This window comes from Staurois parvus, unplaced genomic scaffold, assembly GCF_062004578.1.
Source record: "Staurois parvus isolate SC_StPar_1 unplaced genomic scaffold, SC_StPar_1.0 ptg000412l, whole genome shotgun sequence".
Lineage (NCBI taxonomy): Eukaryota > Metazoa > Chordata > Amphibia > Anura > Ranidae > Staurois > Staurois parvus.
Genome location: NW_028318208.1, coordinates 1,537,501 through 1,552,916, shown reverse-complemented (window position 1 = coordinate 1,552,916; position 15,416 = coordinate 1,537,501). Strand labels below are relative to the sequence as shown.

Sequence of the window (15,416 nt, the reverse complement as noted above, 5' to 3'; positions counted from 1 at the left end):
GTTTGTCACCCCTGGTCTACAGTATAGTCTGTAGCAGCCAATCAAATTTCAGCTGTTGTTTTTCATATATTATTTTTTTTAAAAATGAGAGAATCTTAATTGGTACTGTGAGGTTGCATAGACAGTTTTTATTTCAGAAGCACGTATTAAAGAAGTCCAAATCACTAATGTTCTGCTCCTTTTTCTCTTTAGATCTGGGACACGGCAGGACAGGAGAGATTCCGCAGTGTTACTCATGCATACTACAGAGATGCGCACGGTAAGTGCTATGAACATCTTCAGAGCAGGGCAGCATTGTGGCTAAGTGGTTAGCACTGCTGCCTTGCAGTACTGGGGTCCTTAGTTTGAATCCAACATGACAATACTTGCATGGAGTTTGCATGTTCTCTCTGGGTGCTCTGGTTTCCTCCGACACTCCAAAGACATGCTGGTAGGTCAGTAGACTCCTGTCCAAATTGGCTCTAGTCCATGTGAGATGGCGATCTTAGATTGTAAGCTCATTTAGGGCAGGGCCCTAATATCTATGTAAATTGTTGGTGCTGTATAAATCCCTGTAATTGGGGCTGTTCTTTCCATAGATAATGGCACTCATCAGTCCATAGTAACATTTCAGATGTTTTCTCAAATTTAGAAACACTAAAAGTCAAGTTTAAATATGTTTTCCTATAGAAAAAAGCAATGATCCAGTCTGCAAATGATTGCCTTTATTCTTTGAATAGGACAGGTACACTTTAAGAAACACTTTTACTACGTAACAGAGATATTTAGAAGTTGCATGGAAAAAGGACTTGTACTCACCTGTCTGGCCGGCCGTTCTTTGTGAGAGATGCCGCTGCTTGAAGAATCTTCTACATCCAACAGTTCTGGTTTCCCTCTGAGTGCTGTGGTTCCTTCCGTTAGTCCAGACCAGCAGGAGAAACCACAGAGCTGAAGGTGATCAGGCATCAAGGATATCGTGGATATCAAGGATACATTGTCAAGGATATCGATATGTGGAAGATTCTTTAGGCAACAGTATTAAATACAGAATAGTGGCATGACCATCCAAACAAGTAAGTATTCATTTCTTTCAGTCTTAAGGGTTTGCAATGTTGGTGTTGGCTTCCCAGTGATAGTGATCAGGAGCCTGACCTACCAGTCCTACTTAACAGAGAGGGATGTCATTTCATCATTCGTAAGACCTCATCTGGAATATGCAGTTCAGTTTTGGGCACCAATTCACAAAAAGAACATTGGGGAACTGGAGAAATGATCACCATGTATAATACATAAGGGGGGATATGATCACCATGTATAATACATAAGGGGGGATATGATCACCATGTATAATACATAAGGGGGGGATATGATCTCCATGTATAATACATAAGGGGGGATATGATCTCCATGTATAATACATAAGGGGGGGATATGATCTCCATGTATAATACATAAGGGGGGATATGATCTCCATGTATAATACATAAGAGGGGATATGATCTCCATGTATAAATACATAAGGGGGATATGATCTCCATGTATAATACATAAGGGGGATATGATCTCCATGTATAATACATAAGGGGGGATATGATCTCCATGTATAATACATAAGGGGGGGATATGATCTCCATGTATAATACATAAGGGGGATATGATCTCCATGTATAATACATAAGGGGGGATATGATCACCATGTATAATACATAAGGGGGGGGATATGATCTCCATGTATAATACATAAGGGGGGATATGATCTCCATGTATAATACATAAGGGGGGATATGATCTCCATGTATAATACATAAAGGGGGATATGATCTCCATGTATAATACATAAGGGGGGATATGATCTCCATGTATAATACATAAGGTGGGGGATATGATCTCCATGTATAATACATAAGAGGGGATATGATCTCCATGTATAATACATAAGGGGGGGATATGATCTCCATGTATAATACATAAGGGGGGGATATGATCTCCATGTATAATACATAAGGGGGGATATGATCTCCATGTATAATACATAAGGGGGGATATGATCACCATGTATAATACATAAGGGGGGGATATGATCTCCATCTATAATACATAAGGGGGATATGATCACCATGTATAATACATAAGGGGGTATATGATCACCATGTATAATACATAAGGGGGTATATGATCTCCATGTATAATACATAAGGGGGGGATATGATCTCCATGTATATTACATAAGGGGGATATGATCTCCATGTATAATACATAAGGGGGGATATGATCACCATGTATAATACATAAGGGGGGGATATGATCACCATGTATAATACATAAGGGGGAGATATGATCTCCATGTATAATACATAAGGGGGATATGATCTCCATGTATAATACATAAGGGGGATATGATCTCCATGTATAATACATAAGGGGGGATATGATCTCCATGTATAATACATAAGGGGGGGATATGATCTCCATGTATAATACATAAGGGAGGATATGATCTCCATGTATAATATATAAGGGGGGATATGATCTCCATGTATAATACATAAGGGGGGGGGATATGATCTCCATGTATAATACATAAGGGGGGGATATGATCTCCATGTATAATACATAAGGGGGGATATGATCTCCATGTATAATACATAAGGGGGGATATGATCTCCATGTATAATACATAAGGGGGGGGATATGATCACCATGTATAATACATAAGGGGGGGATATGATCTCCGTGTATAATACATAAGGGGGGATATGATCTCCATGTATAATACATAAGGGGGGATATGATCACCATGTATAATACATAAGGGGGGATATGATCTCCATGTATAATACATAAGGGGGGATATGATCTCCATGTATAATACATAAGGGGGGATATGATCTCCATGTATAAATACTTCAGTGGTTCGTATAGTGAACTCGGTGTAGTTATTCATCCTGAGGTCATCACAGAGGACAAGGGGGCACTCTTTACGTCTGGAGGAAAAGAAATTTAATATCCAAACACGGAAAGGTTTCTTCACAGTAAGAGCTGCCTCTCGGGGGGGTCAGGAAGGAATTTTTTCCCCAGCAGGAACAAATTGGATCATGCTTTGCTTTTTTTTTGCCTTCCTCTGGATCAACTGTGGGTGTAGGATTATAACTTTTTAATGGTTGAACTGGATGGACTTTTGTCTTTTTTCAGCCATACTAACTGTGTAACTATATGTAACAGTGACTGGGAGCTGTCGGTGACAGCCAGAGTACTGGGGGTGCTAAGTCAACTTTCTTTCACCACAAACCAGTGACTCCAGCTGTACGCATAAATGTTGCAGTAAAGTATTAAGACACACCGCCATGCTGCCACACATAAGACCCCATTCACACAGGCTCAGTACAGCGTACACCCATGCAAGCGCTGTGTTTGTCTGCACAGGTGTTGCAACCATCACCATTCAGACAATCCTGTTCATGTCAATTGGGATGCAGCGGCTGTGCGGACACAATTGCTGCTCCCAGTTTGACAGCCATGCAAGTGCTGGTGCATGGCCCTGAATACAGACAGTGTGCGATTGGAACCATGCACCCGCATAGATGTCAAATTGTGAACAGAGACTGGGTCTGCGCAGCTACTGCATCCCAATTGTGCATCCCCCATGTTGCTAACACGGTACACCTATTTGAATGAGACCTAAACATATGGCTGGCATTAAGTTGACAGGGCCTCTTTAAGGCAGACATGTCTATGAAGAGAAAGCTATTTTTAATTCAGTAGATGGGGAAGGTTCAGGCGGGGGACTAAATTAGATTAATAGATCAGACCCAACACTTGCCTGAAATTGAATCTCCTTGTTTTTGTCTCTCCAGCTCTGCTGCTGCTGTATGATGTTACCAACAAGACCTCCTTTGACAACATTCAGGTGAGACGGTTCAGAACAACACAGGAAAACATGTAAAATGCCTTTTATGTATTTGAGTATTTATCTGAATGTGATTGGCTTAACCCAGGCGTGGGCAACTGTGGCTCTCCAGTTGTAGAACTACAAGTCCCATGAGGCATTGCAAAACTGACAGTTACAAGCATGACTCCCAAAGGCAGAGGCATGATGGGACTTGTAGTTCACCATCAGCTGGGGGGCCACAGTTGCCCACCCCTGGCTTAACCCCTTTACGACTGCCCAACTCACATGGGTGGTGGAAAAAGGATGGGCTTTAATGCTCATGCACCACACATATGTGTCACTGGGAGGTCAGTGTTTATGTGCTGAGAACGCACTCACTGCATGCTCCCAGCACAAAGACCAAGCTGCCAAAAACAGTTCTCGGTCTAACAGGGGCGGACTGACAACTCATGTGGCCCCCGGGCAATGAGGAAAGACAAAACAGAGAGTGCACAGGCCTAGTGCATTACCATAAAAAATGTTTAATAAAAAATAAAGTAGGTGTTGTACTCACAAACGACAATATAGTCAAGGCACATCATAAAGAACAGCTGGGTCAACATCGCGCTAAGTAACAGTCCGCAATAGGGAGTTTAGACATCCAAAAGGCTGACGCGTTTCCAGGACTTGCCTCTTCCTCAGAGCCAACCGCCCCCGGGCAATACGGGATCATGGGGCCCCTGTGTCCTTGCCCAAACTCAAAAAAGCCTATGAAAAAGGTACCAAGGGCATCTCATCGGGCCCCCTACTGACCCTGGGCCCTCGGAGAGTGCCCGAGTTTCCAAATGGTCAGTCTGCCCCTGCGGTCTAAAGATCAGTCGCTGGTAGGGTTGGCTTCCAACCATATGACCACTGTGACTGTGGTCACGCAGTCGCCAATCCTTTCCACCCCCCCAGGCATTCAGAACTATTTAAAGGGATGCCTGGGTGGGCAGGAATAGGTTAATATTTTATAAAGTGGTATTAAACACTGTTAACATTTTTTTTTTTAACCAGGCCCCCTGCAGATGTATGCCATAATGTGCTAGACAAAGGAAGCCCTCCAGTGTAGCACCGTCAGCGCTCCTGCTGGTCCCAGGTGCTTCCATGTTTGCCCAGTCTTCCTTCCAGGTTCCATCTGTTCAGCTGCTTTAATTGCATGTGCGTGGGAGTCGCATCATTATGGCACAGAGCAGGTTCCGTGAATGTATGCTGAGCTGTGCATGCGTGGCTCAGTGTACATGACAGCGGACAGGCAGGGGAAAGCATTTATGACAGAAGAGACCGATAGGGTCTCTGTCATAAAAACCCTGCCGGGCACTAATTTTGTAAAAAGTGAGTATAATGCCACTTGAAGCTAAACAGGCGTGCCAAATCTCAAGACTGGCTGAACACAATCATTTGGCATGTAACAAAGCTCCTTGATATGTAATGCAACTGGGTATATACCGGTAGCTGTCTGGCGTTAAAGAGTACGTTCACCGTTTCATAAAAAATGAAAAGGTGAAATAACACCCTCCACTCCCAAGTCCTTTCTGTACTTACCTCGGTGGGTGATGAGCTGTCAATGTCCATGCAACCAACCCGGCGCTGACCAATCAGAATCACTGATCTGTCCCGGAAGCCCTACCAAATGAAGAGAAAGAAGAGTGGGGATTTCAAATTCCCGGACCGCTACACCGGCTGCCAACTCATCACTCACGGAGGCAAGTAGAGTGGGGACAGGTGTGCCAAATCACAAGACTGGCTGAACAGAATCATTTGGCATGCAACAAAGCTCCCTCATATGTAATGCAACTGGGTATATAGCTGTCTGGTGTTAAAGAGTAAGTTCACCGTTTCATAAAAAATTAAAAGGTGAAATAACACCCTCCACTCCCAAGTCCTTTCTGTACTTACCTCGGTGGGTGATGAGCTGTCAATATCCATGCAACCATCCTGGCGCTGACCAATCAGAATCACTGATCTGTCCTGGAAGCCCTACCAAATGAAGAGAAAGAAGAGTAGGGATTTCAAATCCTCGAACCGCTATGCCAGCTGCCAGCTCAACACCCACGGAGGTAAGTAGAGTGGGGACTGGGGGGGTTGAAGAGGGTATACGGTCACACAGTCGCAAATCCTTTCCACCCCCTCAGGCATTCAGAACTATTTAAAGGGATGCCTGGGTGGGCGGAAAGGGGTTAATATTTCTTAAAGTGGTATTAAACGTCGAAAAACAAAAATGTTAACCGGGCCCCCTGCACTCCCAAGTCCTTTCTGTACTTACCTCAGTGGGTGATGAGCTGCCAATGTCCATGCAACCATCCCGGCACTGACCAATCAGAATCACTGATCTGTCCTGGAAGCCCTACCAAATGAAGGGAAAGATGAGAGGAGATTTCAAATCCTTGGACCGCTACTCTGGCTGCCAGCTCATCACCCACAGAGGTAAGTAGAGTGGGGACTGGGGGGGTTGGAGAGGGTATACGGTCACACAGTCGCCAATCCTTTCCACCTCCCCAGGCATTCAGAACTATTTAAAGGGATGCCTGGGTGGGAAGGGGTTAATATTTTCTAAAGTGGTATTAAACATTGTTAAAAAAAATGTTTAACCAGGCCCCCTGCACCCTCCACTCCCAAATCCTTTCTGTACTTACCTCGGTGGGTGATGAGCTGTCAATGTGCATGCAACCATCCCGGCGCTGACCAATCAGAATCACTGATCTGTCCCAGAAGTCCTACCAAATGAAGGGAAAGATGAGCGGGGATTTCAAATCCTTGGACTGCTACGCCAACTGCCAGCTCAACACCCACAGAGGTAAGTAGAATGGAGACTGAGGGGGGGGTTGGATAGGGTATACGGTGTTATTTCGAATCCCAGCCACGGCACCACCTGCCTGGCGTTTGAATGTTCTCCCTGTGACTGCGTGGGTTTCCTGTGGGTAATCCGGTTTCCTCCCACACTCCAAAGACATGCTGGTAGGTTAATTGACTCCTGTCTAAAAAATTGTCCCTAGTATGTGTATGTATGAATGTAAGTTAGGGACTTTAGATTGTACGCCCCTTGAGAGTTAGGGACTGATGTGAATGTACACTATATATGTATGTAAAGCGCTGCGTAAATTGACGGCGCTATATAAGTACCTGAAATAAATAAATACATTTCACCTTTTCATTTCTTCTGAAAAGGTGAACTTACACTTTAAACTCTAATCTGAGCAGCCATTTTTAATGATTAGATTTATTATACCCATGCAGTAAGTTTCCTACTCGTCGGATAGGAGGCTCGTAAGTGGTCCATCTGGCCTCTTTGTATTGTGGCGGTAAGCATGACCAAAAAAAAGGCAAGAAAATCAGCATTGGATCAGCAGCCAATCACATTGCTTTCCATTTTATAAACAATATTTTGGAAATGACAGCCGATCCAGTTGCTGTGGGTTGCGGCATCATGTTCTGGACAGTAACCTTTAAAAGCAAGGTTTTCTCCGTTGTTTTTCTGGCTCTGGGCAGAGAGCTGCGCAGGCTGAGATGTGTATGAGCGATAGCCGAAATAATAGTCTTTATTTAAGGATTTTAATTACTTGGATGTGCAGCTGACAGCAGCCTGCTCTGCCTTTAGGGTATTTCAGGAGAAGCACACAAATGTTTCCCACCAAAAAAAAATTCTAATGACAAGATAAAAATAAGTGGCTTATAAAGGCATTTTTTTTGGAGCTTGTTGCAGCAGATACGATACCATAAATCCCTGCTACTTATCTGGCTGGTAATTGGGGACTTTCTATTTTAGAGTCCCTCAATATCCCTCCATATGAATTAGGTTTTATATCTTTGTATTGTCTGCAGAGGTTCTTTATGGCCTCTTACAGAGCGGAGGAAAAGCTGGCCTTGAGCGGCAGATTGGCAGGGAATTAAATTGGGCTAGGTGAAGTGCGCGGTTCAAGCTTGAACTTTTCAGCTGATGGTTTTCGGATGGCGTCTGTCATCCCGGCCGTTTCCCCGTGTTATCCCTAGATTGACATCTTCCATGAATTAGTCTTGTATTTTCTTCACTCCAGGATTAGAGAGCCTCAATGGGAATGCTCAGTCTTGTAGATGGCCAGATCATTGTGGAGCGGAAGCGAAAAACATTATGGGAAAAATTTATGAAACCCGCACTGGCTGAAGGCAAGACAATATCTGTGCGGATAGTTGGCCTTAAAGTGGATCTAAACCCAATCACTAAAAACTCATATAAGCTTTCACATGTTTAATCAATTACAGAAATTGTATTTTAATCTTTTTTTAATTTGCGCCTTTTTTTGAAAATAGTGGTAATCCTTCCATGAAGGTCCTTGTTCTGGTACTTCCCCTTTTGACTTGACAGCTGTCTCTCAGTTGTGCTTTGTTATTACCCTCTCGCATGCACCTCTGATGGAGATCATGTACAATTACAATGCGTGTATTTTAATCTTTTTAACCGCCTCCCGTCCGCCATATAGTAATATGATGGACGCAAGGCGGTTCTCTCGTTCTGGGAGGACGTCATAGGACGTCCTCCCATTCTAACCGGGCATGCGCGGCTCCCGGAGCGCGGCGATCGGCGGTGCCCTGTGTCCCACGGACACAGCGGATCACCGATCCACGGAAAGAGCCGAAGATGTTGGCTCGGTCATGTGATCAGCTGTGTCCAATCACAGCTGATCACATGTAAATACGGAAATGCCGGTTATCGGCATTTCTCTCCCCACGAGCTGTCACACTGACGAGAGGAGAGGAGAGCCGGTAATCGCCATTCCTCGGAGGGGACATGTACACAGATCATCAAAGCACTGATGATCAGTGTGCCCTGATGATCTGTGTAGCCCCAGCAACGCCACCTGTCAGTGTCCATCAGTGCCAGCTCTCAGTGCTCATCCATGCCACCTGCCAGTGCCAATCAGTGCCACATTTCAGTGCCCATCTGAGCTGCCTTTCAGTGTCACCCATCAGTGCCAGTCAGTGCCACCTATCAATGCCAGTCAGTGCCACCTATCAGTGCTGCGAATCAGTGCCACTTATCAGTGCCAGTCATTGCCGCCTATCAGTGCCAGTCAGTGCCCCCCATCAGTGTGTATCAGTGCTGCCTATCATTGCCAGTCAGTGCTGCCTATCAGTGCCAGTCAGTGCTGCCTATCAGTGCCACCTGTCAGTGCCAGCTAACAGTGCCAGTCAGTGCCGCCTATCAGTGCCATATATGAGTACTGCCTTTCAGTGCCCATCAGTGATGCCTGTCAATGCCCATTAGTGCCACCTACCAGTGCCTCCTCATCAGTGCCACATATCAGTGTCCATCAGTGCAGCCCCTATCAGTGCCCATCAGTGCAGCCTCATTAGCGCACATCAGTGAGGGAGAAAAATCACTTATTTACAAAATTTTATAACAAAAACTAAGAAAAAACATTTAAAAAAAATTTTTTTTCAGTGGTTTCTGGTTTGTTTAAGAAAAAATAAAAAACCCAGAGGTGATTAAATACCACCAAAATAAAGCTCTGTCACCAAAAAATGATAAAAATTTCATATGGGTACAGTGTTGCATGACCGCGCAGTTGTCATTCAAAGTGCAACAGCGCTGAAAGCTGGAATTGGCCTGGGCAGGAAGGGGGTATAAGTGCCCTGTAGCCTAGTAGTTAAAGGCTAAGTTTTCCTAAAAGAAAAAAAATATATCAACACAAGGGACATTACTTATTTTCAGTGAGTTATGCAGGCCATACATGGTTCGAATTCTGAACAATTTTTCATCCGAAAATCAAAAACGTTGTTCGCTCGGTAATCCGAGCCAACACTGTTGGGTCTGCACTGATGTCCCTTTGGGTCTGCCTTGATGTCCTCTGATATGCCGATTACTGTGACAGCATGAGGAAAGTGCAGCCAATAACCAGCAACTGCAGGGGCAGACTGACAACTCATGGGCCCCCCGGGCAATAGTGGATCATGGGGCCCCTGTGTCCTTGCCCAAACTCAGAAAAGCCTACGAAAAAGGTACCAGGGGCATCTCATGGGGCCCCCTACTGACCCCAGTGCCCAAGTTTCCAAATGGTCAGTCCGCCCCTGGGTACATGTGTTATATGGCTATTTAACCACTTGCCCTCCAGAGGATTTACCCCTTTTCTGACCAGGCCATTTGTTGCGTTACGGCGCACCGTTACTTTAACTGACAATTGCGCGGTCATGCAACGCCGCACCCAGATTAAATTTATGTCCTTTTTCTTTCCACGAATTGAGCTATCTTTTGGTGGTATTTGATCACATGTGCATTTTTTATTTTTTGTGCTATAAGCAAAAGAAGACTGACAATTTTGAGAAAAAAGCAATATTTTGGACTTCTTACTATTAAACATATCAAGTTAAAAATGTAAAAAAGTCAAATTTGTCATAAATTTAGGCCAAAATGTATTTTGTGACATGTCTTTGCTAAAAAACAATCACAATACGTGTAAATTAATTGGTTTATGTGAAAGTTATAGCATTTACAAATGGCAGTATAGATACTGGGATTTTTTTTTCCTAGTAGTAATGGCGGCGATCAGTGACTTTTAGCAGGACTGCAGCGGGCGTTCTGACACTGGGGGGGAACTAACTTGGTGTCACTGACAGTGACACCAATACAGTGATCAGTGCTAAAAAACAGCACTGACACTGTACTAATGGTACTGGGCAGGTAGTGGTTAATGTGAGTGGCGATCAAAGGGTTAACTGTGTGTAGGCAGTGTTTTACTAGGGAGCAGGGGGGGCGTGCTTCACTGTAAGCACACTGATCAGGATGGCTGTACTGTGCACAGCCATCCACAGCAGTGTGCCTGAGCTGACAGGGAGGAAGACTGTTTGTAAACAAAACAGTCTTTCTCCCCGTCTGTGATTGTCGGTAATCACTGGGCGCCGGTGGGTAATCACTGGCCGGGACCCGGTGACTGACGGCCACAGATGGCGGCGCGGCTCGCTCTCGCCCTCTATCTAGAAATGCAAAATCATGTATTTATACGTGACTTTGAGCAGCTGTGCCGCCATGTAGCAGTATATCTGCTATACAGCAGCGGGTATGCTGTTAATGCTCATAGTATAATCCTAGGGTAAACTTTGATCATTATTATTAAATATTATTTACAAAAATTGTTGAGCCACGGTTTTAACACCCCTGACCGCCCACCTAATAGATAGCATGCAGCCACTCAGGGATGCACATATGCCATGGATGTATACCCCCCATCATGCTTGTTGGACAGAACCACCACCAAACATGACCCATTCAAGTGAACGTGTGCAGCCATGCTTGTTGAATGGTGCAGTGCAATGTCAATCATTCTGAAAGGCACCCCAATGCTTTTTTCAGATATGCTGTCTAAAAATGGTGTATGGCACCATGAATATTGCACTGGCGTTTTTAGCCTGCGTTGACATGCATTTTGGTAATGCACACACCTGCAAAAGTACAGTATGGTGCAGGGGCGGACTGACCATTTGGAAACTCGGGCACTGCCCGAGGGCCCGGGGTCAGTAGGGGGCCCCATGTGGTGCCCCTGGTACCTTTTTCATAGGCTTTTTTGAGTTTGGGCAAGGACACAGAGGCCCCATGATCCCCTATTGCCCGGGGGCCCCATGAGATGCTCCTGGTACCTTTTTCATAGGCTCTTTTGAGTTTGGGCAAGGACACAGGGGCCCCATGATCCTCTATTGCCTGGGGGCCCCATGAGATGCCCCTGGCACCTTTTTCATAGGCTTTTTTGAGTTTGGGCAAGGACACAGGGGCCCCATGATCCCCTATTGCCCAGGGGCCCCATGAATTGTCAGTCCGCCTTTGGTATGGTGTGAAGAGGTGCTTACCATTACACACACAGTACGTGTAAATGGGCCTTAATGGAAGATGGAGCAGGGTTAGAGATAATAAAAGCTTCATGGCTGAATAAACAAGAACAGTACCTACCTTTTCTTCAAGGATTACACGAAATACAAAATTACTGGTTCAATTGCTTGTAGAGTTCATCGAAGAATACATTGTCAGAGCTTCTTACTTAAACCCTAATTCACCTTTGTGAAGTTGTGATCACCTGTTTCATACACCTCAATTTTATTTCATTGCCTCCTTCTTTTTTAAAAGATGTTATACATCCACACACAGCTGTTTGTCCATTTAAAATATCAGCTCTTTCACTTTATTACCTAAGGAGTGGTTCACATGAGCCAAAGCTTTTAAAAATGATCTGCGGCCAATCTGCAGCCGTTTATACTGAGCCTAATGCACCGCAACTGCAAGCCATTACAGCGACACCCCATTGACTTAAGTGATCAATATGGACAGGAGTTGCCACCTATCATTTGGGCATATAACATATAATACATAGAACATATAATGTGAAGCGTTGCGGCCTCTGCATGTGAAAACCTTCAAAATATATTTATATATATGTGTGTGTGTATATGTATATATATATATATATATATATATATATATATTTACAGTGTGTATATATATATATTTACAGTGTATATATATTGTGGGAACTCGCTTCAACGTGGTAGAGCTTTTAAACGCACGCAGCTACTCGCTTTCTTTTCAGGGCCTTTTTAGCCCACTTTTATTTAAACGAAAGTTCAAAACAGAAGTTTCCCACACAGGGGTATCCACCATCAAACAAAACAATGATTCAGCCTCCTGGCTTACACTCAGCTTGATGTCTGTCTCCTGCAGACTTCTTCAAGAATTATGGCCACTAGCACACAGCTAGTCTCTAGCAGCCCCTTGCTGCTTTTGGCTTCCACCTCTCCTAGGTGAAGCCCACCTGACTCCTGTCTTCCAGGTGGAGTCCTCCTGACTCCTATCTGCCGGGGTGGAGCCCAGAACCCTGGTCCTGACGCTCTCTAAAGGCCTGCACACACTTGTGCAATCAGTCTCCTGGCCATTCCCAAAACCTGGTCCCAGGATTGGAGATTTCATCCCTCCCAGATCTCTTTGAAATCTCCAGGCTCCAGATCCCAAAACAGACCTTACAAACAAAGCAGGAAAGTGAAAAGCCACTTTCCTCCGTATCGAACACTTACCCTGGAGCCCCTCAACCTGCCTAGTTGAGAATCCTGGGTGACAGATCGCCACACTGTCACATATCCCCCCCCCCCTTTGTTTTGATCCCGTAGGGGGCAGAACACACAACTTCTCTTCTGGCACCTCTGTGCCAGCTCTCACTTACAGGGGTCCAATCTGGTCTAACCATACCTTTCCTAAAGGGGAACTCTACCCAATGACTCCTTTGGTGTCTCTCCCCAAGCCCCATTGTCACTCTGCTATGGGCTCTAATTAGACCTTGCCTACTCTTTTTCCGGGTGCACTTCCATAAACACTTTCTCTCTTGAGATCTTAACGGGGTCCCCCTGGCTTTTCTATTGACCTTTCTGCCCCTTTGCTTCAGGTTCAAAGGTTATCCTAATACCTCTCTCCGTATTACTGTCCCAAGGCTGTAGAGGAACTATTTCTACTGTATTTGTACCAGGACCACTCCCCTGATTTCTTGTATCTTTAGCTATCAAAGCTGCAGGACTCATTACCACAGCATTCAGTTTACCATGAACAGTTATATTCCAGTCAATATTACACCTTTCAATATCTTTTCCAGCCTTAGTTAGGACAGTGTCTGCAGAGGGCACACACACCATAGGGCAGCCATCACCCACGTGAACCTCACAAAATGCCACTTCACCTGGCGTCATGCAATCTGCAAGCGGCTGTCCCACCATTTTAACTTTTTCTACGCCACTTGGATCTGTATACAAATCCTGTACAGATGAGCTCTCTTCTGATCCATTTTGCCAGTTTTCAGATACCATTTGTCCCTGTATGTCAGATGTCTTATCAGACCTGCTACATAAACCTCTTTTTGGCCCAATGACCCTGATTTCTTGATGCACATCCATTTGAGCCCTGGTCAGGATCTCTGCTGTTCTCTGGTCCATGCTCGGCCCTTCCATCTCATGTGGTTTGTCCAATGGTGCAGTAAACACGCCCTTAACTGACAACTGACCAGCACCATCCTGGACCATAGCAGCAGAAATGCTTCCCACCTGGCTGTTAGGAGGTGAAACCTTTTTTGACTCATTTTCCATTTCTCCAAAACTTCTCTCAAATACATTTACAGGTAGTCCAGCAGCATACCCTGATACAACTTTTAACACCATCAACAAATTCCGAAACAAACAACTTTCTTGTTCCCGTTTGATATGTACAGCCAGCCATTTGGTGCTCCACCTAGTGGTACTCCGCAGTACCAGACCATCCGACTGTGGAGGAGACACCTCAATATACATTGGTTGTACATTCCAAAGTTCAAGCATCTCCTTTAATACTTTGGTTACAACCCAACGACTTGACTCTAAACCTAAGACCTTCCTGACCATATTTAGGGCACTGGGAACGCTGAGAGACTCACCTGCTGAGACTTGAGAAGTTGAAATTTTTAAAGGGACCTCCTCCAAGCTGGCGATAACCACAGCCTGGTGCTCCACCAGAGCGCTGCCATGTGCTGGGCTCACTCTCAACATCTCAGACTCAGCATCCACAAGCTGCCCCTGATCATTCCCAGTGACAACATCATTTTGACACTCCATGCCAACATCACTTTTGTGGGTCACCGACAAAGTCTCTGCTGTATGCACGCCCTTATCTATAGGCTGTTCTATAGATCCTCCTGCTGGCACAGCAGAAACAGTGTCCACCTTATTTTTTTTCATAAAAACCTCATCTATCAATGAAATTAGCCTTTTACCCCAACTATCCCAATCCATTGTATATGTGCTCAATTTGTCAGTGCTCCTCAGCACCGATCCATCCGCCCAAGGAGACACACAAGAATAGACGGGCTTAGTTGCAGATCCAATGCACAAATCACTCTGGATCACATCAGACTTGGGTAACACCTAGTTTCCCACTGCAGGTTGCAATACCTCACATCCACCACTTTGCTCTGGTGGCGCTTCCTGAATTACCCACACACTTGCATTTTTGCCAGGCTGCATTAACCCGCTGTTAACCTGAACACTTTCAGTATTGTTAGGCTGCACCAACACACTCCTATGACAAGGTGCAGTTCCACTCTGCTCCACCAGAGTGACATCGCAGTTGTCCCGGGCAACCTCCGGCTCCAATACACGGAGACCTCTGGAGATGTCTAAGGACACCTGTGCTGTCTTACCACCAGTTGCTATGGGAAATAACCCATCTTTAATTACAGCTTTTGCACTGCAAGAGCTCAGGGTTTTCCCAACAGCAGAACATTTCACATCAACATCATCATTTGTAGCTCTTGTGGGCTGTACTAGCCTACTGCCAACCTGTGACTGGCACACATTAGTGACATCACTTGCTTTTTGAGAACCATGCACAGGTTTTACTTTAATTCCTACCTCCCCACTGTACAAGGCACTGCACAGGGAAAAGTCATTCTCCAAAGCACATTCAGTGGCCCAACTAACTGGGGTCACTCCTACATCAGAATGGACAGTCTCATAACCAGTCCTTCTCAACATGACAGTCCCAGCCATGGTTTTATCA

At 45.0% G+C, this 15,416-nt stretch overlaps 1 protein-coding gene across 2 annotated transcripts in view; it reads left to right on the top strand.

The window, feature by feature from the left end:
- RAB26 (RAB26, member RAS oncogene family) overlaps positions 1–15,416 on the top strand; it is a 346,450-nt gene that overhangs the window by 259,720 nt on the left and 71,314 nt on the right. For both annotated transcript variants that reach the window (XM_089686811.1, XM_089686810.1), the window contains 2 exons: positions 193–259; positions 3,834–3,886. In XM_089686811.1, the coding sequence (XP_089542937.1) occupies positions 193–259; positions 3,834–3,886 (120 nt within the window). The remainder of the gene's footprint in view (positions 1–192; positions 260–3,833; positions 3,887–15,416) is intronic.